We start from the raw sequence: 27,198 nt of genomic DNA on the forward strand, positions 1-27,198 counted from the left end.
CAGGCCCCAGGCCGGACACGACGCTGTTTAATGATTTCCGACCCGGGGCCTGTTGCACAAAACTAGGATATGGATTAAGCCAGGATATCTTGGTGATCCTGGCTCAATTGATCCGTAATCCGGTTGCACTAAAGATGGATAGGGGCAGGAGGATATGTTATGGTATAAATTACCCATGGAGATTTATTCTAGGAGCTAGCCTGCTCCAGACCAAACTAAATTCCAGGATCTATTTAATCTCATCCCTAATGTCAGTCAGCAGTCACCACAAATGGAAACCAATAGTTATTTCACTGCTCACTATACATTGTTATCACATAACTAGACCCACTGTTATTATTTAAACGTTTGTGATCATTAATTTCAATGATTTTGGATAAAAATGATTTTTAGATGTTGCTATCATTAGATAATTTACAGTTTCCCATAGACTATAAGGCTATATATAAAATGATAGAATATTAGGCCACAGAGGGAAAAAACACAAGTCATAATATTGTAACCAGTTTTAAAGGAGGACAGTTGTTAAATTGACAGATGTGGGGCATTTCCTGAAATTGTACTTCAGTATGGTTTCATAAACAAAGAGCATGCTGATGCCAGAATATTAAGTATCACATTGTCATAAGTATCAAAACTGTAAAAACAATATGTAGCTTTTCTGCAGAAAGAACCAGCCTCATAAATGTATGACTTTATCCCTTTTCTTCAGTGTGGCCCCTAGTACTCTGTCATATAAACAAATACACATTCCATATGAATATAAAAACACAATGTGTAACATTATGTTCCTTTATTGAATAAGGACAAAACAAAGCAGGTAAACCATCAGCTCCTTTCGAAACTGAAGTCACAGTGACTCTACAAGATGGAAAGCACAGAATCCAAGCATATTATACAAAATGATACATACACATTCAAAGGTCTGTATATAATACACCCTGCATGTCTGCACACTAAAATAAATGCAGGACAAATCCATACACATCAACTGAACAGACAAATGAATGGATGCAGTAGCCTCCCTGCAACCTTGTATTACACACAGTATACCGCACAATCATCATAAGAGGCCAAACCCGTCAAAAACGAACCCAAAACCCAAATTCCTCTGCCACCGCAGGACATATTTAACCAAAATTGAAAGCACACATACTAACTAAAATAATTCAACACATATTGGTCCCCTCAGCAGCCGATTACCGTCGTCATCAGGGAAGATTGCCGATTGTCCCAGTCCATGGCTGGTGGCACTCTGGGGGCCCTCTCCTTCCTCAGGCAGGCCACATTGTGGAGGACAGCACAAGCCACAGTAATATCACATGCCCTAACAGGGCTGACCCTTAATTTGTGAAGGCAGTGAAAGCGTGCCTTCAGGAGGCCAAAGGTCATTTCAACTCTGGCCCTGGTCCTGGCATGGGCATGGTTGTAGGCCTGCTGTGCTTCCTGGGGTCTGTGAAAGGTGTCAGGAGAAAAGGCTGGCAGCCATACCCCCTGTCTCCCAGCAACACACCAGAGAATTCACCTGTCAACACAAAATCTCATCATTACTACCTCATAAACACAGTGATATTCTTGACACAGCCATGATGGTTATAAATAGGGGTTGTGTGGCTTACCTTGTGATAGGCACTGATAGATTTCAGAGGCCCGAAAGATTCTGGAGTCATGGACTGAGCCAGGCCATTTTGCCACAACATTGCTGATCACACAGTCAGCATTGCAGACCATCTGAAATCATAAGATGAGGAATATTACACCAATCAATGCACATCACTGGCAATGCAGAGTGTTCGTCAATGGACAATATCAAAAAAGTTATGTTCACCTGAACATTAATGCTGTGAAAGGATTTCCTATTCACAAAAATCGGCCTCATGGGCACCTGAGGGGGCTTTTATCTTATGTGTGCAGTCCACTGCACCAATGACATTGGGGAAACCTGTCACACAAAGTAATGAGTATCCTACTATGTGTTAACAGTTGTCCTGTAATTTGTAGATCCTCTACCTGCAATCCTATAGAACTCTCTTTGATGTCACAGAGTCTTCTGTGGCCAGGGAAGGAGATGAAGACATCTGCTAATGCTTTGATAGCCAGACACACACTCCTTATTGTGCAGCAAATTGTGGCCTTGTTCAGCTGTTCTGCATCCCCACTGAGTACAGGAAGGCTCCACTAGCAAAAAGCGCAAGGCCACACAAACCATTTGCTCCACACTCAGTGCATGGCTCCGCAGTGCGGTGCTTAATCCTGGGACCCAGTAGTCTGCATAGATACCTGATGCCATCTGCAGAAAGCCTGTATCTTTCATATAGATGGTCATCAGGAAGGCCAGTGGGTCCAACCGGGTCCCTGAAGACCCTTCTCGCCTGAAGGCTCTCCTCAGCACAAGTGCTTCTTCATCCACCACATCTCACGAATGGGCATGCCATTGTCAGAGCAGAAAGGAACACACAATTTTGGGCCTTCATATAGGCTAGTGGCCACACCTGGTGCTGGGGGTGGGCAAAAGAGGGCGATGCCTTATAACGATGACTTGGTTGTACTGATTGCTGGGAAAAAATAAAAACCTTAGAAAGATGCCACCGTCCTGTGTGCTCACAACAAGAGCTCATATGTCATGGCTCACTTGACTTTACGAGAATATACCTAATTTTTATTTTGAGCTGTGTCATCTTCTTGGAGCTGGGGGAGGAAAGAAAAAAATAATGATTAATACATTTGTGTTACAGTTAGCATACAGTGTACATTGAAGGCATATCTCACCTCCCTCTCAAGTTTTTTTATTTCAAGGTCCAGTTTCCTAATTGTCCTCTTTTATTTCGGACTCCAGTGCAAGATTTTCCATATTTTTCTTCTTGTACTGAATGTCTATGTCTGCCAGTTCTATTTGGCGCCGGAGGTGGTTGCCATACAACTTTCTGATAGCTTGTGAGCTCTGTGAACACAATACAATTAGCGCAGCTGGAATTTGGCAGGATGTGGTGTCCTTTATTAATACGCACTATGTTGCCAGGCTGGTTTTCCCACTGTATAGCATCTGGGTCCTGTAAAAGAAAATTAGATTTTTGATTTTGATGAGGACTCCTCACCATTGTAGAGTAAATAGTACTTTCACAGTCTTAACATGATACCTCATGCCTTCTGGAATCCAGAGAGATGGTCTCCTCCTCATCATCGTCTCCATCATGTGCTGTTGCTGCTGCACTGGGGCCTTCACCCTATCACATTTAATCGGATTCATATTGAAGCTAGTAGACAAGACATGCCAGGCCTACAGTAAGCCTTTGATGGAGTACTCACTGGATCAGCATCGTCTGGTGCTTGTGCTGGTGGCTCTAACAGGAACACAGTGCTGCCAGGCACTGCAAGGCAATAGGTAAACCAAAGTCAGACAGTCCAAATTGATTCAATATGAATGTGGTTGTATCCCATGTAGAGATGGAAGGACATACCTTGAATGAAGCGGGTGGCATCTTGGGAGGAACCTATGCTCGTCTCTTTCCCCCAGGGATCCCCTCTAAGACGGGCCTGCCTTTATTTAGCTCCAAGGCCATGTCCTCTGCTGGGGTAAGGTCAGCCTTTGGTGACCCACCACCCGTGCCTTGTCTGTGGGTATTCTTTTCACTGCTAAAACAGTACAGACAATGTGTGAGCAGGCACCTTCTGGGTACAATATATGCTTGTGCTTTGTTAAATATTAGTCAGGGACCATACCATTCTGCAGAATGTTCTTGTATTTGATTTTGACCTGCTGCCATGTCCGTTTTGGCCCGTTCATGTTTAATCTACACACACACACACATTTAATGGAGTCACACTGCAAAAATTACTTGGTATTTTGTCTTGTTTTCAGTAAAAATATCAAAAAATGTATCATAGCTTTATACAGTGTGATGGAGTTACTTTACACAATTTCACTCATATCTGCAGTGCATTTCAATTAAAAATTTAACGTTTCATAATTACAGTACAACTGCATTTTGGAGATGTGAATTAAATATTTGAATTGTAATTGTGATGTTTCAGCGGAGCGGTGAGTGTGTAATTGTGCACTACTTACGCATTCAGGCGGTCTGCAATACTTTGCCACGCTTTTTCTCTTTGCTTTATCACTGTGGCGGTGTTGCCTTTCTTCTTAATTATATCTTTTACCTCCTCGTATGCCTCCATGAGGATTTGTGCTTCCGACGGGGAAAAGTACGCGGCTCTAGTTGCCATGGTAAATCAGTTAATCTGTGATCTGTGGCGGGGTCTATTTGAGTGAGCCGTGAGCGCGCACCTATCCAGGATTGGTTTCACCTGGCTTAATGAATCCGTGTCTGCTCATCCTGGCTTGGTCTTTGTGCAACCAATTAAGCCTGGACGCACATGTTTTGGCTTCATTGAGCTCAGCTGAGTAATTTATCCCGGATGTCTTAATTCTACTTTTGTGCAACAGGCCCCTGGTCTAAGTATTTTGTGTTTTTATTGATGTATTGGGTCAGGCCAGGGTGTGGCATGGAGTTTTTGTATTGTGGTGTGTTTTGTCTTGGGGTTTTGGTGTGTATGTTAGTGGGATTGTAGCTTAGTGGGGTGTTCTAGGAAAGTCTATGGCTGTCTGAAGTGGTTCTCAATCAGAGGCAGGTGTTTATCGTTGTCTCTGATTGGGAACCATATTTAGGCAGCCATATTCTTTGGTTGTATTGTGGGTGATTGTCCTTAGTGTCCTTGTTCCTGTCTATGTAGGTTACACAAGTATAGGCTGTTTCGGTTTTCTTTACGTTTATTGTTTTTGTAGTGTTTTGTATTAGATTCGTGTTACGTTTGTTTATTAAAACATGGATCGCAATCTACACGCTGCATTTTGGTCCGAGTCTCCTTCACCATATGAAAACCGTTACACTATTGGGCGAAAGTCAATGGTGGCCTATTGTATAGATAATATAATGAAAATTAACAAAAGTTTTAAGAGATCTGATTTTTAGTTTATAAATACTTTGCTACAATGACAGACTTAGCTACCCAAATTGTTCCTTTCTGTTAGCATGTGCACTTAGTAAGTACACCATCATGCTTTCGAGATACCCGTCTTTTCAGATTCCACAATGAATATGTAGTTGTGGACACTACATGACCGCAGTCCCTCTTGCTCCTTGGTCCTCCTCATCTTTGTAAATCACCTTGATTTTTCACCTGTGTGTTTTATCATTTCTTTATGAAAATATTTAGCCTACTAGATGACAGTAGCTAACGCAGAAAGAAGGCCAGCTCGCTCCACGCTCCAGTCAAATTGGACACGCTCCTCTGCTGCAGCTCCGCTCTGCTCACCTACTCTTGTGTTTTGAAACCCACCTGATGGGTATTTTTGGAACGGTGTGTTTTTTATTCCAGTGTGGTTACTTTTTCTACACAATTGATTTGATATAGCAAGGTACTACAGACAAAAACATAGACATGTCAATAGGTTATGAATGAAAGATGTTGAGAAACACAGGCTTCATACAAACAGGCTGATTTTCTGCTAGATTTTGTGTCAAGTTATAGTTATATAGTTATACCAATGTTTGAGTCTGAGTGAGTGAGACACAACCCATAACAGCACAGATTTCACCATTAATAGTAAAAAATAAAATAAAAACTAGAAAAATATTTCAGTCAGTTTTATGTCTCCTAACAATATCTCCTGTGAACATGATTATAGCTCCAGTTTTCCATATTCCAGCTCTTAGTTTTATTTGGTCTCATTCTTCTTTGTCTCGGGGCAAAACTCTGCAGAGAGAAGACAATGAAGGAAAGAAAGATTTAGATTTGGATCACAATGTCAATGTTGCGATGTTATTTCATCTGTAGACATTGTACCTGCAACGCCATCATAGATGAACTGTGCAGGTTGAGGGAACTTGAGGCACTCTGCTTGTTTTCTGATTGGCTCCAGCTCTGATTCATGCAGTTTGCCAGTCTTTCCTGGAAAAGGGAAAATAAAATGGCTTTTTAAACACAGCAATCGGGTAAATTCTGACAAAGATAGACACCTACAAACACCCCACTCCCACTTTACCTACACAACCACCTACTCAAAAGCACACACACACTTACCAAAGATATAGAAAGATCGGACCATTCGGATGGGCACTCCTGCTACGGTAATGGTGTTACTGAAGTGCATGACGAGACAGTCAGGGCAGGCTTGCAGGAAGTGTGCCTTGGAAATTCCATTATCCTCTATATGTAAAAAAAAAAAAAAAAAAAAACACTAACTCAGCATTCTATTTGATAATCTGCCATTAGTTTAGGATGAATTGAAGCAGCCCGTTAACCACTTCTGGTCTGGGATAGCTACATATTTAGCTACAGTACAGTATTTCACTAACACTTGAAAGGGAAAGGTACGGATCTGACTTACTTAACTGCTGTATGGTGTTCTCTACAATGGACATATTCATTATGGAGTAATTAACACAGGTGTCATCGCTGAAAGATAAGAGGATATGTCCTGTTAGATTCAGAGATTGTCTCATAACTGTCAGTGGTCCAGATGTGTTCATCAAACCTATGACAAAGCAGTAGAGTAAGGAGCCACTCACATCATGTTTCCCTGTTTGAAAAGCACACTCTTGTCGCTTGATGTTGCTCGTAGTTCCACCTTGGAGCTTTTTCCCATTTTCAGTTTTTCGGCATAACCTTCATCATCTGAAAACGCCTCGATGAGAATCCATTCACCGAAGACCTGTAGGGAAACATACATCACACTGGCATTCACTTTTTCAGTTGAGAACTTGCTACATAGACATGACATATTATAAGCCTGATCTAAACACATAACGGCTCATAGATTTTTATAATAACTAATACAGCATCATAACTGCCAGCTTTAAGTAAAGTGTTACCAAAGACTATATACAATATGCAAGATCAAGGTGATGGCAAGAGTCATGGGTAGTCTAGTGGTGATGCTACAGCCTCTGGCATCCATGTCTTCAGTGTCAGCATGGATATGAATCTCTCCTACTGCCCTTTGACACAACCTCTATCTTTCCCCTTCCATCCTTTCTCAGTATGCCTTCAATCAAATCAGAAAATATCAATTCCCACTCCTTTAAAAAAGTATAGGTCTGACACCCACCGTGTTGAGCTTGTCGGCAGGGAGTGGTTTGACCATTTTAGCACAGTCCTCCTCAGTCGGTGGCTCAGTCGTCGGTGCCGCGGTCACCCTGCTCACTGCCAGCAGAGCCACACCGTAGTAGTACACAACACACATGGTGGAAACTGGAACCTTATCGGAGCCACAGAACCACCCTCTAATATAGCTACAGCCTGTGGTTTGACTTTGTCCTGAGTGTGTTCCAGGGTGATCCGGGTTGCGTACGAAATGGCACTATTCCCTATATAGAGCACTACCTTTGACCAGGGTAGTGCCTTTAAAGGGGAATAACGGCACATTTCTAAACGGTGTCTATGTTCCTAAACCCCTCTGACTTGTTGGACTGTGTCAAAGTGCGCACCTCTCACGCAGGGAGAGCGAGCTACAGTGCGTCACAGGGTTACGAGGTCCCCCACATAGAACTTTGCTGAATAATGCAAATGTACGAAATATAGAAACATTCTGACACAGCAAAAACACCCCATTGTGAGACATAGCTAATACATTTTGTGATATATTTGGTCGCGGTTTCACAGTTTTACCTTTTCTGAGATCTCTGCTTATAGAGGAGACAGCAGCCAGCTCATGCAACAACACACACGAGGAGGCTCCTCATAAACACAAAACACCGGAAGGTTTCAAACTTGTCTACCTCAGACTTGAGCGCATCCCCCAACACAACACACGACTTTTACTATTGTCACAGACGCATCATCAGACCTCGGCAGTAGCCTATTTCATTTATCTCTTTCCATGCTCTGGAAACCAAGCAGATCACGCTGTGCTCTAATGATGGCATCGTAGCCACACTAATACACTAGAATATAATTGTCGATCTGATGTTCAAAACTGTGTTCACAACCTTAATCTCCTAAATGATGTCGCTGGTGTATTTTGTTTGAATTTTCGAATATATTGCGCATTAGGCTAAGGTTTTTACCTGGCGCGAGTCCACCCTGGCTCGAGTCCGATGCGCGAAGCTACACACATAACGAGCTCGAGAACTGTATACCGAAGCAAAGTTTCACCCATATTTTATAAGAAATTATAAACTCGGTGGTTCGAGCCCTTAATGCTGATTGGCTGACATCCGTGGTATATGAGACCGTATACCACGGGTATGACAACATTTATTTTTACTGTTCTAATTACGTTGGAAACCAGTCGCTTGTGTCGTCCTTAGCAGTGGTATATTGGCCATATAACACACCTCCTCCGGCCTTATTGCTTACTTATAAACTGTGTGTTTTGAGCCCTGAATTCTGATTGGCTGGCAGCAATATATTACAGATCGTATACCACGGTATGACAATACATTTATTTTTACTGCTCTAAATACGTTGGTAACCAGTTTATAATAGCAATAAGTCACCTTTGGGGTTTGTAGTATATGGCCAATATACCACGGCTAAGGGTTGTGTCCAGGCACTCCACGATGCGTCGTGCCTAAGTTTACCCCTTAGCCATGGTATATTGGCCATATACCACACCCCCTCGTGCCATATCGCTTAAATATCCACCTACCTTTGTCATGTCAACCATCCATCCAAATCAAATCATTCCAGGTGTCAGCCTTCTGTCTTTCTAAACTTTCGCGTAGCCTATTCCCATGATATGGCTGTTGATTGCCGTTATCATTCATCAATACATGACTTTCAAGGAGTAGGGTATTTGATGCAAACGGACTATAAGAATACTTCAAATATATATATATATATATCCTACATTATCACATTCTCTTGCTCACTCGAGAAAGAGAGTTTGGCCCTGGCTTGCAAACCAAATTTGGTAAATGATTGTCATTATTCTACCAATTTGAAAATGTAAATATAGGCTAATAATAAATGAAATAATAGCATATTTGATCTACCCCAATGAAAACTTGGACAGTGAGCATAAATCGCATTTCGATAGATGCGTGCATCAGTACCCGCAACTTAAATTCATTTACAAGAATATGTTCGCTTATAAGGGCACAAGGCGAGACCCAAATGCAGACAGATGGTTGAGCTCCGATATTTATTATAGCAAAAGGCAGGTCGGGTACAGGCGAGAGTTCATAAACCAGGTCAGAGTCCAAACGGCGCAAGACGATAGGCAGGCGAGAGGTCAGGGGCAGGTGGAGTGGTCAGGACAGGCAAGGGTCAAACCCAGGGGGGTGAGAAAAGAGAGACTGGAAAAAGCAGGCGCTGAAACACAAAAACGCTGGTTGACTTGGCAAACAAGACGAACTGGCACAGAGAGACAGGAAACACAGGGATAAATACACCAGGGATAATAAGTGACACCTGGAGGGGGTGGAGACAATCACAAGGACAGGTGAACCAGATCAGGGCGTGACATCGCTGTCAGCTGGCTACTGTAGCCATGTTACAATCTAATGAAACATTTGTTACATAAATTCATATTTTAGCCCATATGTGTCATCCAATGAAGTGGCCGTTATGTTGCATTTACTAGTCTTTCCCTCACATTTTAGTGGATATATTTAGCCGTAATGTCTGATCTCACCATGCAACGAGGGATGTATACATTTTTAAACATTTACATTTTTTGTTTTATGATTTTGTTTTCAATGAGGGATGTAGCCTACAGTCAGGGAGGGAAGATGGACAGTGTTGATGGGCAGGTGAAATTATGTCCAATAGTGTGGCAAGATAAAAGTGGATGGCAGGATTAGGTCAGCCTCTTTCCTCCTTGCTTGGCAGAGATCTCAGGTAAATGGTGAACCCACAACTCAAATGTATCACAAATGTATGTATATATATATGCCATATCTCACAATCGCTTGGACTTCACAAATGTAGTATTTTCGCTGTGACACAGGTGGATTGGCCATCTGGCAATTCTGGCAAATGCCAGATGGGGTGGACCATTTTTACTTGAATGGGCTGGTTGAAAAATAATGAAATAGTGACATGACATGGCCGGTGGCTGTTCAGAGTTTTGCGCAATTTCTGTGTTTTTCTAATCTATAATGAGCCTTTAGCTGATCAGTGGGCAACGGTTGGCCCCAAATGTATTTATAAAGCCCTTTTTACATCAGCAGATGTCACAAAGTGCTTATATAGAAACCCAGCTTAAAACCCCAAACAGCAGGCAATGCAGATGTAGAAGCACGGTGGATAGGAAAAACTCCCTAGAAAGGCAGGAACCTAGGAAGAAACCTAGAGAGGAACCAGGCAATGAGGGGTGGCCCGTCCTCCTCTGGATGTGTTGGGTGCTGATTATAAGAGTACATGGCCATTAAGGCCAGGTCGTTCTTCAACTTGTCCAAACGTTCATCGATGAATAATAATAAATAATAATCACAGTGGTTGTAGAGTGTGCAACAGGTCAGCGCCTCATGAGTAAATGTCAGTTGGCTTTTCATAGTCGAGCATTCAGAGGTCGAGACAGCAGGTGTGGTAGAGAGAGAGGGAAGGAGAGCGAGAGAGAGGGGGTCGAAATCAGCTGATGTCACACAAACTCACATTCAAAGTCAAACATCAGCAATGACACCCAATCCGACTCTGTCTTCAGTTAGACAGCCAAGATCATGGATTGTAAGAAACTGAAAGGGTGACTATAAACATTGAAAGAACACATTCTGTGTTGTCACCTCACTCAAAACTTCCGATTTTTTTGGGGTGGCTAAAACCATGATTTGGTCAAACAGTAAAGTGTACTATCTTTTTGATTCTTGTAATGAAAGTGAGTGCCCTGCCCCTGTGCCTGTTTCACTGGAGCCTACTGCTGTAATAAGCAAGACACTCTTCTCTCCCCAATGTGCTCCTGAGAAGAAAAACAATTATAATATTTAAACATGCAAATTTGGGAAAAATACACCTTTCAAAGCTTCGTCCCCTTGTCCCTGTCGAAGAGAGTAGGGCAAATGATATAGGAGCATGAGTTCTGATAGAAACTGTTTCTGAACCTGTTGGTATCTACAAGCCATCAGACTACTGACCACTTGAACTGACTCTCCACACCGTAGTTCACATGTACTCGCCCCCCCCCCCCCCCCACACACACATTGTAGCTACACACACATCACAATTGCTGCTACCACACCCGTATTTAGTATTGCTAATACTGCACGATTTAAAAACTTGCTCTCCAATCCTCCTTTCTCTAATAAGGGTGTAAATATTGGACTATAAATTGTGCCTTCCTGTATTATACTTATGCTAAAATGTTTATTCTATTCTACTGAGCCATTTACTTTATGTTCATGTTCTCATCTTTCATTATTTCTTATTGTTGTTGCGTTGTCGAGAAGTAACCTGCAAGTAAGCATGTCGTTAGACAGTGTATACCATGTGTATCCTGTACATAAATAAAACTTGAAACTTGAGCTTTCTGTAGTTATCATTTTTATTTCTCAACTCTCAGTATTCAGCTTAATAGCAACTATTTTGAGATATGGCGCGGCGTGCGTGATATATGCGCACCGGCCATTGCGAGGGCATAGGCCTATAGGTTTCATGGGTAGGAGCCTACAACTGACACTTTTTTTTTAGGACGTTACATTTACCCTTGGATGAATACATGGCTACTAGCAGTGGGTAGTAGATTTAGAGTTAGCGATCTAGTTCATGTTTTTCCACTTCCTCAGGTGTTTAACCCCAAATGAATTAGCCTAGTTAGTGCACATAAAGATGTATGTAATTCATCTCTATTGAAAAAACAATCATGGTGCGGGATGGGGTGAGTTGGCGGCCACAGGAGGTTGGTGGCACCTTTAATTAAAGAGAACAGGCTCGTGGTAATGACTGGAGCAGAATCAGTGGAATGGTATCAAATACATCAAACACATGGTTTCCATGTGTTTGATGCCATTCCATTTGCGCCGCGACAGCCATTATTATTATGAGCCGTTCTCCCCTCAGCAGCCTCCACTGTTGGTGGCACACGCAGTAATCTGGGCTGGTGTGGATAAAATGCCAAGGCCGAATTCTTGTCCCAGTCTGCCCCTACTGTGACAGAATGCTGATATTCTTCATAGATTTCCTTATTCCACAAAGTTCTATCTAGCGCTGCAGTGAGTGAGGGGCTGGATAACTCTGTGACATACTGTAGCTCGCGCTCTAGCTCTACCTCGCTCTCCCTGAATGAGAGAGGTATGCACTTTGACAGAAAGTCCAACAACGAGTCAGACAGGTTTGGGAACATAGACACATTTTTGAAATGTTCCGTTATTCCCCTTTAAGTTGAATAGAGTTGATCCTGGGGCTATGGATTCCACCATGGGTACCGTGACAGCGTTCAGGAACTCAGAAATGCTTTGATAATGATTAATGCATTTTGTGTTTATTTAATCCTAGAGCAGCTGTCTTCTATGTGTTTGGTTTTTGGTAACGGACCATAGTACAAGGTTATGCATGGAAATTTAGCTTTGTGTTTGGCCTTAATGTGAATCCCATTTTCTAATGAACAACCTCACTGTGTACAAACTACTGTCTGTCTGTCTGTCTGTCTGTCTGTCTGTCTGTCTGTCTGTCTGTCTGTCTGTCTGTCTGTCTGTCTGTCTGTCTGTCTGTCTGTCTGTCTGTCTGTCTGTCTGTCTGTCTAAGGATTGTCAGGAAGCACCAACTTTTTGTTAGAGTCCAAATGATTTTATTCATGCAACCATTTCATCATCAGTAGCCATATTACTGTGAACCATATTATATATTGAGATTCAGCAATTCGCAAGCTCTCTTTTATCTCAGCGCAAATTCTGCAGAGAGAAGAGAGGAGATGTTAGTGAAAACTTTAACAAGGTTCTAAACACACAAGGACTCAGCCAATAGAGATCTATTCTAGTCTGTTAAATTACAACATTCTAAATCAATACTAAATGTTGCCTGGTGTCCCTTTTGTTGAGTAGGGTAGGGTTAGGGTAAATAATGAATACTGTGCAGGCGGAGGATACTGGAGGCATTCTGCTGCTTTCCAGAAATGCTTCAGCTCTGACTCTGGCAGTGTCCTGGGCTTCCCTGGAAAGAGGAAAATAAACTAGTTGATTCCATGACTTGATTGACTTGGGTTCCTGGTTTTCAAAAGCTTCTGGGTAAATGTTTGGGTAATATTTGGCCATTCGAGACGTCTCAATAGCACATGTGCGCACACACACCTACCAAAGATATAGAGAGATCAGATATGCACTCCGGCCATGGTGCTCCTGCTGTGCATGGCGAGACAGAGGATAGGTTTGCAGTAAATGTCCCGCGGAAGTCACATTATTCTCTATGTAAGAAAACACACAGCAACTCTCGGAGTAATTTAACAGCCTATTTTCTATCTGAAATCTGGTATAGGATGTTGACAGAGGAGTTTTCCATCATTGTCAAAGGAAATGAGATGATCATTAGATAGCTACACTTTTTAATAGGCTTATCTGAGAGCTATATGTCTCTTCACATAGCCACTGTGTCTAACAATACATTACACAAGGGATTGGAAACAAAGCTATAGAGAGTTACTATAAACTTACATCAGGTCTCCCTGGAGGAGACAGACTATCTTGTTGTGGGAACTGGTAAAGAATTCAATCCAGGAGCTGTTGGTCTTTCTCAGTATCGCATTGAACATCTCATGGTCCAGGAAACCCTTGATGAAGAACCCACTTCCCGAAGATCTGTGGTGAAATGTATTGGTCTGTCATTAAATTTCATACATTTCTATTTGTGTGGTGAGCATAGTGCCTGAGGGCAGAGGTTGTATTCTGCCTATAAACACGGGTCTATAAGTTGGAGTCAAATGCCTTTTAAACTCCTTTTAGATTCAGTTTACAAATTGGAAATCATCACTATTTCTAACATACCACAACACCACTATGGCTTAGGCCCACTTTATAGATATACAGTTGAAGTCGGAAGTTAACATACACTGAGGTTGGAGTCATTAAAACTAAATTGTTTACAGACAGATTATTTAACTAATAATTCACTGTATCACAATTCCATTGGGTCAGAAGTTTACATACACTAAGTTGACTGTGCCTTTAAACATCTTGGAAAATTCCAAAAAGGATTTCATGGCTTCAGAAGTTTCCAATAGGCTAATTGACATCATTTGAGTCAATTGGAGGTGTACCTGTGGATGTATTTTAAGACCTACCTTCAAACTCAGTGCCTCTTTGCTTGACATCATGGGAAAATCAAACGAAATCAGCCAAGACCTCAGAAAAAATAGGACCATGTACTATGGGACCACGCAGCCGTCATACCGCTCAGGAAGGAGACTTGTTTTGTCTCCTAGAGATGAATGTACTTTGGTGCGAAAAGTGCAAATCAATCCCAGAACAACAGCAAAGGACCTTGTGAAGATGCTGGAAATAGGTGCAAAAGTATCTATATCCACAGTAAAACGAGTCCTATATCGACACAACCTGAAAGGCTGCTCAGCAAGGAAGAAGCCACTGCTCAAAAACCGCCATCAAAAAGCCAGACTACGGTTTGCAACTGCACATGGGGACAAAGATCGTACTTTTTGGAGAAATGTCCTCTGGTCTGATGAAACACAAATAGAACTGTTTGCCCATAACGACCATTGTTATGTTTGGAGGAAAAAGGGGGAAGCTTGCAAGCCGAAGAACACCATCCCAACTGTGAAGCATAGGGGTGGCAGCATCCTGTTGTGGGTGTGCTTTGCTGCAGGAGGGACTGGTGCACTTCACAAAATTGATGGCATCATGAGGCAGGAAAATTATGTGGATATATTGAAGCAACATCTCAAGACATCAGTCAGGTAGTTAAAGCCTGGTCGCAAATGGGTCTTCCAAATGAACAATGACCCCAAGCATACTTCCCAAGTTGTGGCAAAATGGCTTAAGGACACATCTTAGGGCTAGGGGGCAGTGTTCGGAAGTTCGGAGGAATGACGTGCCCAAAGTATACTGCCTGTTACTCAGGCCCAGAAGCTAGGATATGCATATAAGCATGGGTAGCATTGGATAGAAAACACTCTGAAGTTTCTAAAACTGTTAAAATAATGTCTGTGAGTATAACAGAACTGATATGGTAGGGAAAAAAACAAAGAAAATCCACCTGGAAAATGTTTTTTTGAGGTCACAGTCCATTTCAATGCTTGTCTATGGGATATACAAATAAACAGCTCCCAGATTGCAGTTCATATGGCTTCCACTAGATGTCAACAGTCTTTAGAAAGGGTTTCAGGCTTGTTGGCTTGGTGTCTCTCATTAGAAATGTTGTCTTGTTGGCGCGTGAATGAGGTGCGTGCTCTTCGTTATTTATCTTCTCTATTGAACATACTATTCTCCGTCTTAAATTTCATCATTTATTTAGATATTAGAGAACCTGAGGATTAATTAGAAACATCATTTGACTTGTTTGGACAAACTTTACTGGTAACTTTTTGGATTTGTTTGTATGCATGTTGAACGAGTGGATTACTGAATCAAGCCCGCCAACTAAACTGATATTTTTGGTATATAAAGAAGGACTTTATCGAACAAAGCGACCATTTGTTGTGTAGCTGGGACCCTTGGGATTGCAAACAGAGGAAGATCTTTACAGGTAAGTGATTTATTTTATCGCTATTTATTACTTTTGTGACGCCTGTGCTGGTTAGGAAAAGTATTTTGGTGTGGGGCGCTGTCCTCAGATAAGGACAACAAAGTCAAATCACCCAACTTATTGTGGGAAGCTTGTGGAAGGCTACCGGAAACGTTTGACCCAGGTTTAAAAGCAATGCTACCAAATACTAATTGAGTGTATGTAAACTTCTGACCCACTGGGAATGTGATGAAAGAAATAAAAGCTGAAATAAAACATTCTCTCTACTATTATTCTGATATTTCATTCTTAAAATAAGGTGGTGATCCTAACTGACCTAAAACAGGGAATTTTCACTAGGATTAAATGTCAGGAATTGTGAAAAACTGAGTTTAAATGTATTTGGCTGAGATGTATGTAAACTTCCGACTTCAACTGTAGGTGATGTACTCACAGTATGCTGGCCTTCCGGTGCGAGCGGTTTGACCAGATGTCCACCATCCTCTGGGGCCTGTGCTGCTGTTCCCACAGACAACAGAGCAAGGAGCAGGGCCTCGTAGAGGACACACATTGTGTAAATCAAGATAAACTGAGCCTGCAGAGAAGTAAGTCTTAGCAAGAAGGAAGCGTTGGTTGTCAATGAGCTGAATCACCTTCAATGTATACTGAGGGAAGACTGGTGTGTTTCAAGAGAATGTTTCTCCCCATGTTACGCAATACCGAAATTACCCAAATCAGCCTGTGGGGCCAAGGCTCCTACTGATCCCCAAGGTCAATTTACATGTGGTTGAACTCTAGGGTGCAGTGACATCATGATTAAACCATTGGACCTCTACAACTATCAATTATTTATAATTTGTTTGGTTTGGTCAGGGGCTCTATAGGGCAACACCCCAAGAGACATGTTTTGACGGTGAACTATAAACCAAACATTGACTTACTCTTATTGCTTTTAGTATCAAATATACATTAGACATCTGCACACTGAAGACAATGTTTTATTTTATTTTATTTCGTTAGATAACATTTTTTGAAATTGGCCATAATTACACAATCATTGAGCTTTGGCTATACAACAAGGTGCAAAGGGATACATTTCACAGATAGACAGAGACAGATTCTGCTGAAATATCCAAATGTCCAGGACAAACATTCCTCCTTTAGTGTGGAGGGACTTCTTCGTTGTGTCCAAAATTCCCAACTTCCCCTAACCCGTAACCCCTATACCACAGCCCTAAGTGTAGGTATGTGGAATGGATTGCAAGGGTGAATGGAAAACTTTGTCATAGAGGAAGGTGAGAAAGGGCCTAGCACCATTGACAACGGCAGCCACAACCTCTGGCTTGCCAAGAATGGGGTGAGAGGAGGAGGCCATTGTAGTTATGGGACGTAGCCATGCGATAGAAGGGGGTGAGAGGTGGGAGGCCATCGTAGAGTATTGGGACGTAACCAGGGGTCAGACGGGGTTGAGAGGGGGGAGGCCATCGTAGAATATTGGGACATAGCCCAACATCACACGGTTATCAGTGGGAAGAGAGTCAATAGCAGGGCACTTATGAACGATGTCACACTCGTGCTGCCTCCTGTTGCTCCATTCAAGCAAGAGCATGGCCAGTTCTCCAGTCCCTCTCTGTCTATGTCTCTGTGTCTGTCCAGGCCCTTCCTCTGGCCTCCCCTCTCTTCTCTCCCCCTCTCGCGGAGCTCCTGCCGTCCAGTAGGGGGAGGCAGAGAGAGCGATAGGTCGTCTAGGACAGGTGCGGAGGGGTGAGGGCAGTCCAACCAATCGGTGGCCAGGGATCGGGGATATCCTGCCTCCGGGGCAGAGCCTGGGTAAGGGAACTTCCAATAGGAATCTCCTTTGAAGAGGTAAACGGAGCCTGAGGAAGTGGTATAGGAGGGGGCTTAATGTCTGTTGATATAAACAGACTCACACATGTATTGTACATTACGTGTGGTGTCTCTCACACATATAATCTTTCATAGCGTCACTCTCATAGAATCTCAGTCTGTTCTCCTCGTTCATCTCTCACTCACTTTCTCTCTCATACACTCTCTCTTTCTCCCTCTATTTCTTCCTCGCACACTCACCGTCTCTCTCAGCGGTAATCCCATTCACTCCTCCTCTGATAAGGTCAGCCCAGGTGTTACTCTCCTCTTCCTCTCCTCCTCCTGCTTCCCCCTCTCCAATCTCCCCCCACACGGGTCCTTCCTTTGGATCCCACATCAGGCCCTGCTCCACCTCTTCTTCCTCTCCTCCTCCCTTTCCTTCTGTCTCTCCCCATTTCCTCAGAGCTGAGAGGGGGCGGGGGTAGCCCTCCTGGAGAGAGAGGTCATTGAACAGCCAAAACTGGGACTCTACAAAACAAAATGGAAAGAGGCAATGAAGAGTGTCCTCAAGGTTGTGTCTGGTTTATAATGGATTCACATAGAGTATATGATGAGAAACTAGAATCAAGAGCATAGTTTAGTCCGTTGAACAGCAATAATTCTCCTCTGTTGTTAAAGGTCCAATGCAGTGTTTTTTTTTCTCAATATCAAATCATTTCTGGGTAACAATTACTGTGATTGTTTTAAATTAAAATGGGATTCATAGCAAAAAGCAATTTCTCAAGCAAGAATTTTGCTTCGACTGTCTGGTAGAGGGGAGGGTAAAACTGAAAATGGGGTCTTTATTGGTAGAGAGGTTTGGAACTGTCTTTCTTATTGGTCTATTAACTAATTTACCACATAAAGATGTCACCAGGCAGGCCAAAACTCCATCCCATCAAAACAGGCAGAAATTTCAGGTGTTTTTTTCAAACAGCTCTTACTATGAAAATGGTCTCATTATAGTTTTCACAATTTCACAGCATTTTCCAACATTGTAGTGTGTGGGGTGACTGGAGTCAGAGGTTACCTACCAGTGATGAATATGATGGCATGGTCTGAGTGTCTCTCCAACACAGCCTGCAGGGGGGGCAGGTTAGGGGGCAGACCCCCCCACAGCCTCCTCACCGAGGCCCCCCGGCCCGACACCAGCCCCCCAGTACTGACCCTCCAAATACTCAGCCCTGCCAGAGAGGGGGGCGGGGGGAATAGAGAGGAATAAGGCAGGATAGTCAGGGGAGTATTGGGAGAAGGACAGATACAGATAAAGAGATGTGAGGTGAAGTGAGACAGAGAGGAATTCAATACAAAGTCCTGCAGTTGTGGGTACATCCACCAGGGGGCGATCATGCCGGTGTTTAAAACCGGAGGCTAGGGGAAATAGTCCAACCAATAGGGAGACTACCTACACCACTCTCACCTTTAAAGAAGAATGTCTCTCCCCTAATCTTGGCCACTGCATCAAAGCTAGTGTTGCAGCGGTCTACAGAATGGCTGAAAGAGAAGGAGAGAGCAACAGAGAGGATGAGAGGGAAGGAGAGATGCAGAGACAGAAGAGATAGTTATTGGTTGAATGGCTGCCCCTTATCCACTTTTGTTAACCTGTCAGTACCTGTGTCTGTAGTGTGAAGTACCTGTGTCGGTGTCGGTGTCCATCGCGATGCTGTAGCTGAGGTTCAGGAACCAACCGAGGAACGTCTGTGACCATGAGTTGATTTCTATTACCTGTCAAAACACCTTCCTTTCAGAACTCAGTACAACAACAGGAGGACACACACCCACATGAAGTGGACAAGTGATAATAAACACAAACACACAGACTGACCGTAGAGCCTGGTGATGAGCTCCAGGTCGTTGGGGCCCAGGCGGTAGTTTAGAGGGTCTCCTACGGGGCCCTGGTAGTAAGGTCTCATCACAGAGCGCCTGGCAGACGAGTGGGACAAACCCAGGGCGTGGCCAAATTCATGCACCAGCACGGTGAACAAGTCCGTTCCCTCAGAGGCTGGGGAGGGGCGATGGAGGTGGGGAGGTGTAGAGTTTCAGTTTAGGGGAATGTTAGTAGTGTCTTGTCTGTGTACATAATATTCCAAAAATGTGTGTCAATAATATTTTCCAAATTGAACCCCTTACTATTGTAAACCTCAGGATGATTAAACAGTGGAGAGTTGACCATAAATTCTACCTAACTTACCAGAGGGCTGCACAGAACTATCACAGTAATGCAAATACTTGCTTTAAACGTTCAGATCTACAGGAAGTTCCTAGGGATAAGGGCTAGTGTTTGGTTTGGTATTGGGCTCTTGAACCCCCAGTGGCTCTTTTTTCTGTCTCTGGGTCTTCTGGCTGTCACTCACCTGGCTGGCGGAACACCCACTCCTCCTCGGCATCTAGGTGTACACCGCCCGCTCTGGCGAGGTCAGAAGGGAAGAAGGCGTGGCCAACAGCTCCTCCTGCACCATCGAATGGGTAGCCGTCACCATGGAAACCGTGGAGGAAGTCCACCTGCAGATCCGCCCCTTCTGGGCCTCCCACCTGGCAACGGGAGAAACAGGCAGTGAGGTTAGAGGGGGGGGGGGGGGGAGAAAGAGAGTGCAAGAGGGGTAATCTTTGTATTCAACTATCACAAAAAGGAACGTCTTGGGAAAGAGACTGACCTCGTGGAACTCCAGCGGGGTTGGCTCCGCCCACACCCTCAGGGCGTAGAACACTAGAGAGCGAATCGTCTCGCGGGAGAGGGAGGAAGAGGTGGGGTATGAACGCAACCTAGGGACATTTATTTGAGAGAAAGAAAGAGAGCGAGGTAGGGAGAGAGAGAGAGAGAGAGAGAGAAAATGAGAGAAGCATTACTAGGGAGGATGAGAGAGCTGTTGGGATGACAATTGAGGGATAAGTTGATGAGGGATGATGAGAAGAAGTCTAAGGAACCTCCAGTTGATGTTCCTTCTTGTCCATGTTGTCACAGCCCTCTTTCTCCTCAGGCCCTGCCCCTCCTGGAGCTGATTGGCCAGTGGTTTGGGCTCCTCTCCTTTGTCTGGCAGTGAACATCGCGGGGCTCGCATCAGAGCCAGCGTCTGCTTATCTGAGAGAGAGAGAGAGAGAGAGATGATGGATACAATCACCATAATTTCTCCAACCCCAACCCTCTTTTTTATTTTCTCACCTGCAACTCCTGTCTCCTCTAGGCCTGCAAACCTTTGCATGGCGCTAACAGCATGAGTGACAGCTGTCCAGACTTGTAGCTGTCCAGTGGAGGAGTCCGAAGGGGGGAGGTAGCCATACCTCGTCAGCCAATCCTGGGACAAGACACCGAAATATTGATTTGAGAAGCATCATGTAGTTAGGACTCAGTTGTAAACTACAGAGTTGTGGGTTCATTGTGACAATGTGACAACATCATGAGCAGCAGAGGTGGTGGTTTTGAGTGGGTAAAGAGAAATCACAGGTTAAGTGGAAATCAGATAAGTAAAAAGCAGGGGTTGACTCGACAGCTCTTCAAAGTGTCTACATAAAGCGTCTAACTCAATAGACCAATCCTGTGAAGGTCCATGACCATATGCACGTGAGCCCAGTTAACTTTGCTCATCAAGGCAGCTCTAAATGAGTCAAAACCAGATCGAGGCATGTGATATATTACCTTTGCTAGTGGATTGTTATTCCCTATTTTCTCTACTCACTTTGACTATTTTCACTAGGCCATCGTAAATAACAACTTGCTGAAATAAATAATGAATTCTGCATGAATAATAAAAACGTCCTTGTTAAAGACCTATACGCCTCTGCATTGTCCCTCACCACCAGTCCAGTGGTCTCGTCGTCCGTGGGGGTAACAGGAGCAGAGCATGTGGAAGCTGTTGTGTCCGTTGGGGCAACTGCTGAGCCTTGGACCCCGGCCACGGACACAGTTTGCATGCGCTCGCACACGTACAGGAGGAGAAAACCCCACGCCGCTGCCTTCATCCTGCTGGCGTTCACATGTTCCAATCAAACTCGGGGAAACAAAGTTGGAGTGAACATTTATCGCCTCCGGTCAGTTCAGCCATGCAACTGGTCAAGGTCTATGAGGTGTCATCCGTCCTTTATGGTCGGGTTGACGGTGAAGAGTGAAGGTAAGCCGTGACAGGACCTCTCAGAACTTTTTGCCACTGCTCGTGAAACCAGTCAAACGCTCTGGGAATGGGAGGGAGAAACCACTGGTTTAGATTGTTGGTTTTATGCTATTGTTGCCAAAGAAAACATTGACACAGTTTATGTTAAAGGCTTTAAATGACTACGAAGCTTGGCTTTGCACCATATGGCACAAATATTTCAAACATGCAAGAAGAACTGCCCCTGCCTACCTTCAAGCTATGCTCAAACCCTACACCCCAACCCGAGCGGTCCGTTCTACTACCTCTGGTCTCTTGGTCCTCTCACCCCTACGGGAGAGCAGCTCCCGCTCAGGCCAGTCCAAGCTTTCCTCGATCCTGGCACCCCAATGGTGGAACCAGCTTCCCCCTGAAGCTAGGACAGCAGAGTCCCTGCCAATCTTCTGAAAACACCGGAAACCATACCTCTTCAAAGAGTTTTTGCAACAAAGCATCCTTCACTCATGCTGCAGAACATACCCTCGTAAAACTGACTATCCTGCCAATCCTCGACTTCGGCGATGTCATTTACAAAATAGCCTCCAACACTCTACTCAGCAAATTGGATGCAGTCTATCACAGTGCCATCCGTTTTGTCACCAAAGCCCCATATACTACCCACCACTGCGACCTGTACGCTCTCGTTGGCTGGCCCTCGCTTCATATTCGTCGCCAAACCCACTGACTCCAGGTAATCTATAAGTCTTTGCTAGGTAAAGCCCCGCCTTATCTCAGCTCACTGGTCACCATAGCAGCACCCACCCATAGCACTCGCTCCAGCAGGTATATTTCACTGGTCACCCCCAATGCCAATTCCTCCTTTGGCCGCCTTTCCTTACAGTTCTCTGCTGCCAATGACTGGAACAAATTGCAAAAATCACTGAAGCCGGAGACCCAAATCTCCCTCACTAACTTTAAACACCAGCTATCACAGCAGCTTACCGATCACTGCACCTGTACATAGCCCATCTGTAAATAGCCCATCCAACTACCTCCTCCCAATACTGTTTTTTTTTGTTGCTCCTTTGCACCCCAGTATCACTGTTGTACATTCATCTTCTGCACATCTATCACTCAAGTGATTCATTGCTAAATTGTAATTATTTTGCCACTATGGCCTATATATTGCCTTACATCTCTTATCTTACCTCATTTGCACACACTGTATATATACTTTATTTCTCTATTGTGTTATTGACTGTATTTTTGTTTATTCCATGTGTAACTCTGTGTTGTTGTTTGTCGCACTGCTTTCCTTTATCTTGGCCAGGTCGCAGTTGTAAATGAGAACTTGTTCTCAACTAGCCTACCTAGTTAAATAAAGGTGAAATATATATATATATTTTTAAATCTTAAATAATCGCCCTCCTTGACCCCCACTCCCCCCAAAAATGATATATGTGTTGGTTCAAGATATATATATACAGTATATATATCAATATACACTACATGATAAAAAAAAAGTATGTGGACCCTGCTCCTGCTCGTGGGCATTAATATGGAGTTGGTCCCCCCTTTGCGGCTAAAACAGCCTCTACTCTTCTGGGAAGGCTTTCCAGTAGATGTTGGAACATTGCTGCGGGGACTCGCTTCCATTCAGCCATAAGAGCATTAGTGAGGTCGGGCACTGATGTTGGGCGAGTAGGCCTGGCTCTCAGTCATCGTTCCAATTCATCCCAAAGATGTTCGATTGGGTTGAGGTCAGGGCTCTGTGCAGGCCAGTCAAGTTCTTCCACACCAATCTTGACAAACCATTTCTGTATGGATCTCGCTTTGTGCACAGGGGCATTGTCATGCTGAAACAGAAAGGGCCTTCCCAAACTGTTACCACAAAGTTGGAAGCACAGAATTGTCTAAATGTAATTGTATGATGTGGTGTTAAGATTTCCCTTCACTGGAACTAAGGGGCCTAGCCCGAACCATGAAAAACAGCTCCAGACCATTATTCCTCATCCACCAAACTTTACAGTTGGCAGTCTGCATTTGGACAGAAAGTGTTTTCCTGGCATCCGCCAAACCCAGATTTGTCCGTCGGACTGCTAAATGGTGAAGTGTCATCACTCATCACTCCAGAGAACGCGTTTCCACTGCTCCAGAGTCCAATGGCGGTGAGCTTTACACCACTCCAGCCAACGCTTGGCATTGTGCATGGTTTTCTTAGGTTTGTGTGCGGCTGCTCGGCCATGGAAACACATTTTATGAAGCTCCGTTATGTGCTGACGTTGCTTCCAGAGGCAGTTTGGAACTTGGTAGTGAGTGTTTTGCAACTGAGGACAGACGATTTTTACGGGCTTCAGCACTCTGCGGTTCTGTGAGCTTGTGTGGCCTACCACTTCGCGGCTGAGCAATTGTTGCTCCTAGACATTTCCACTTCACGATAACAGCACTTACAGTTGACAAGGGCAGCTCTAGCAGGGTCAAAATTTGACAAACTGACTTGTTGGAAAGGTAGCATCCTATGACAGTGCCACGTTGAAAGTCACTGAGCTCTTCAGTAAAACCGTTCTACTGTCAATGTTTGTCTATGGAGATTGCATGGCGGTGTGCTTGATTTTATACACCTGTCAGCAACGGGTGTGGCTGAAATAGCCGAATCCACTAATTTGAAGGGGTGTCCATATACTTTTGTATGTATAGTGTATATAATTATTTAGTTTGTGGGGCCGTTAGAAATGTTTTGGTCACAGTTAGGTGGCCTACAGTGCGTATATATTGAAAAGGAGACCCTGGTCTCAATTGGGCTTCCCCGATTAAAAGTTAATAAAAATATGAAATTCACAACTGGCACGCAGATCTTTAGAAATGGTAGGATCAATTGTAAATTGGCAATCCACATGTGCTGACCACGTCAGCTCGTCATAAACTATATGAAGCCACCCTTGCGGAACAGCGCATAGGGATAGAGTGTACCATGACAGTGTCATTGTCTCGTGCCCCTCCCACCAACATTGTCTCGTTGCGCTGCATTCAGAAATGTTCCTCATGTGTGCGCCCAGCTCATTTTTTATTTACATTATTCACCAGAGGAGGGAAACATTCTGCGAATATTTTGACATTGTATTAACAAGGCGTCTCGGAGAATATTGAAACATTCTCTATCAACAAGGCAGCTCCGAGAATATTGATTGCAACATAGTAGCCAACGGGGCAGCATCTTTCCATGGGCCAGCTTGACTCTGTCTGATATTATTATGTTGCCTACGCAGTAATTGCACTATCTGGGTGGTTATTATAAAAATATATATTTTTAAACTACATCCACACTAAATAACTTAGCACTATTTAATGACGTTAAACTAGCAAGATTGATCTGTAAGAATATGTGATTGTAATTGAGCAAGATGGACAAGCAAGACTGATAGAGTGAGAGGTGGACATGCATTATACCAGAGGCAGGTGGGCTACAGGTAGGGATTAAGGATGCAGGCAGAGGATGATGAAGAAGTAGGCCTACAACTAAATCATTATTGATTTGCATGATCTCAATTATCATTCTGCCACTGTATGACAATGTACATGTTTTATATCCTACAATTGTTATTGTCTTTGAAGCTAAAAACAGGACATGTGTTTTGGGGAAATGCTCTAAATAGCAAGTTGTTCAGTTGTGGGGGTTTTTCATACCAAACATTGCACTAGCCTACTGGGAAAATTAATCTAAATATCAATTAGGCCCAAAGATATCACAGCATTTTAATAGCAATAAAATAGCTTTTGGTTGCGAAAGGTCACCAAAAAGGAGGGCTCCCTCACCTCCCAATTCCCAATAAAATTAACCCCTGGCTATCAGATTACAACAAGGTTTACACGGCCGAGTTCAAATGCCGACATTAAATTCAAAGCAATCGGCCTACTGCCTAAACCGCGGACTGGCAAAGCAAGCTGGCACGGTCTCTGCTTTCTAAAAGTGAGAGAAAGGGGCGCAAACTGGCAGCGACGCTCCACATGGTCCTAAATCCAGCCTTGGAATACCCTAAACAGCTGTTGAATTTTAGCCCGGTTTGGAATGATTACTTTACTCTTTACATTTTTGGTCTTCAGCTAGCTAGAGTATGGCGACCCAACTGACGCCTCTACTGTATACCCTCGTTTTTACTCGGCATAAAAGTGAGTAAATCTACCTCTTTCTCATTGAGACATTTGAAATAATATGTATATAATGCAGAGATACAATATTATATTCATACCTGACAATAATGATGAATGAAAATGTCGATGAAGATGGACAGGACATGTAGGCATGTTCAATAGGAGATGAACCAAGAAATATCTAATCACGAGATTGAAGAACATTTGCATAAAGTAAATAAGGGAGGATATGGAAGGGTGTGTACAATAAGATTTCATTTCAAAGAGGGAAAGTGTGTGTGGGATGGAGGTGGGAGTAAGGGGGGCTGAGAAGGATGCGGTGGTTTAATTAAATTAGCGGGTGTCATTTAGTTAAAGAAGGGGGGGAGGGACAAAAAGGGAGGGATGGAAGGATGGATGAAAGGATAGAGGGATCATGGAGGACAGTTGTAAAGTAATGGGATTCAAGTGGAATGGGGGTTCAGTCCTTTTCTCAAGGGACAGATAGAAGGAGAAAGGGGGGAAATAAAAGACAAGTGGTGCCCCCGTCTCCCTTTCAAGGATAAAAGGAGAGAGTAAAGGGGAGACTAGGAGAGAGAGACGCTTAAGAGAGGAGGTAGGCTACAGAAAGAAAGAAAGAAAGAAAGAAAGAAAGAAAGAAAGGGAGGGAGGTGTACAGTAAGATGGGTGAAGGGTGGCATGTGGTGGTTGAGTAATGAAAGTGCCAGCGGGTGTTAATGAAGGGATTCTTTAATTATGCTGGGTTCCAAACACGCACTCTTGACTTGGGCCCTCTATCTGGTTCAGTGCATGTTGGCGTTCTAAAGCACTCATCACGCACAAATGGTTCTAACACCCTCTGTCAGACAATATGGCAAAGAAACACATTAGCTAAAAAGCATACTGCAAATGAAAAATATCTTATGTTTAATAGCTACTACAATGCATCTGTACACCAATACTGGAAAAAAGTGCAACATTCCTTTTTACTGCATATGTAACAGTATAACTTTAGACCGTCCACACACACACTCAAAAATAGTGCATACTCACACAAGTTGATTCTCATGATCGACAGTTAGACAAAAATTGATAAAAGGTGCAGTTTATCCAATGCTTACCTTACCCTTCGTCCCTGACTTCGAACTCTCTCTCTCTCGCTCTCTTCTCTCACTCACTCTGAACAGATGTGTCCCTTTCCCAACCGCTAACCCACTCACTCCGCCTTCACTCCCTCAAACACTATACCCCCACCCCCCCATGTTGCTGAGCTCTCACAATAGTCTCCTCAATACTACCACTAAAACAAATCTGTGTGTGTGTGTCACTCAAACCACACATAATGGCTATCAATCCTTTCCAACTCCAAATTAATTGTAATATTTATACACAGTATATATGTATATTTATACACAGTATATATCTGTATACTGTATGTAAACTATAACACATTTTTAAATAAAACAATTAGGCTCAGAATTGTGTTTGGCACGGCGTATAAAAATACATTTTATGTGTAACTAAAGATTCTCTC

General features: G+C 43.5%; 2 protein-coding genes and 2 long non-coding RNA genes across 5 annotated transcripts; all 4 read right to left on the minus strand.

Annotated features, from left to right (window-relative positions):
- Nucleotides 1-1,102: 1,102 nt before the first annotated feature.
- Nucleotides 1,103-1,902, minus strand: LOC135570052 (uncharacterized). The gene is made up of 3 exons (XR_010463414.1): nucleotides 1,829-1,902; nucleotides 1,620-1,731; nucleotides 1,103-1,525 (listed from the first exon to the last, which is right to left on the minus strand). It is a non-coding gene; the product is annotated as an uncharacterized LOC135570052 (long non-coding RNA).
- Nucleotides 1,903-5,630: 3,728 nt separating this feature from the next.
- On the minus strand, nucleotides 5,631-7,351 carry LOC115129453 (saxitoxin and tetrodotoxin-binding protein 1-like). The gene is made up of 6 exons (XM_029659809.2): nucleotides 7,109-7,351; nucleotides 6,570-6,712; nucleotides 6,389-6,456; nucleotides 6,082-6,207; nucleotides 5,845-5,949; nucleotides 5,631-5,754 (listed from the first exon to the last, which is right to left on the minus strand). Exons 1-6 carry the CDS (start codon nucleotides 7,241-7,243, stop codon nucleotides 5,717-5,719), a joined length of 615 nt encoding a protein of 204 aa, XP_029515669.1. The 5' UTR covers nucleotides 7,244-7,351; the 3' UTR covers nucleotides 5,631-5,716.
- A 4,977-nt stretch (nucleotides 7,352-12,328) lies between these two features.
- On the minus strand, nucleotides 12,329-16,306 carry LOC115129458 (uncharacterized). 2 transcript variants are annotated; one of them, XR_003863663.2, is made up of 4 exons: nucleotides 16,061-16,306; nucleotides 13,584-13,727; nucleotides 13,228-13,274; nucleotides 12,329-13,086 (listed from the first exon to the last, which is right to left on the minus strand). It is a non-coding gene; the product is annotated as an uncharacterized LOC115129458 (long non-coding RNA). The 2 variants fall into 2 exon arrangements; XR_003863664.2 differs by having other exon boundaries at nucleotides 13,228-13,336.
- A 289-nt stretch (nucleotides 16,307-16,595) lies between these two features.
- Nucleotides 16,596-26,861, minus strand: LOC115129447 (matrix metalloproteinase-17-like). Its single transcript, XM_029659796.1, has 12 exons — nucleotides 26,786-26,861; nucleotides 21,265-21,639; nucleotides 20,633-20,765; nucleotides 20,398-20,551; nucleotides 20,127-20,235; nucleotides 19,827-20,004; nucleotides 19,298-19,474; nucleotides 19,107-19,197; nucleotides 18,893-18,966; nucleotides 18,507-18,656; nucleotides 17,695-17,961; nucleotides 16,596-17,483 (listed from the first exon to the last, which is right to left on the minus strand). The coding sequence occupies exons 2-12, from the start codon at nucleotides 21,427-21,429 to the stop codon at nucleotides 17,119-17,121; spliced, it is 1,863 nt and encodes a 620-aa protein (XP_029515656.1). The 5' UTR covers nucleotides 21,430-21,639; nucleotides 26,786-26,861; the 3' UTR covers nucleotides 16,596-17,118.
- Nucleotides 26,862-27,198: the final 337 nt, after the last annotated feature.

The sequence above is a fragment of the Oncorhynchus nerka genome, unplaced genomic scaffold (genome assembly GCF_034236695.1).
Source record: "Oncorhynchus nerka isolate Pitt River unplaced genomic scaffold, Oner_Uvic_2.0 unplaced_scaffold_1141, whole genome shotgun sequence".
Classification (NCBI taxonomy): Eukaryota; Metazoa; Chordata; class Actinopteri; order Salmoniformes; family Salmonidae; genus Oncorhynchus; species Oncorhynchus nerka.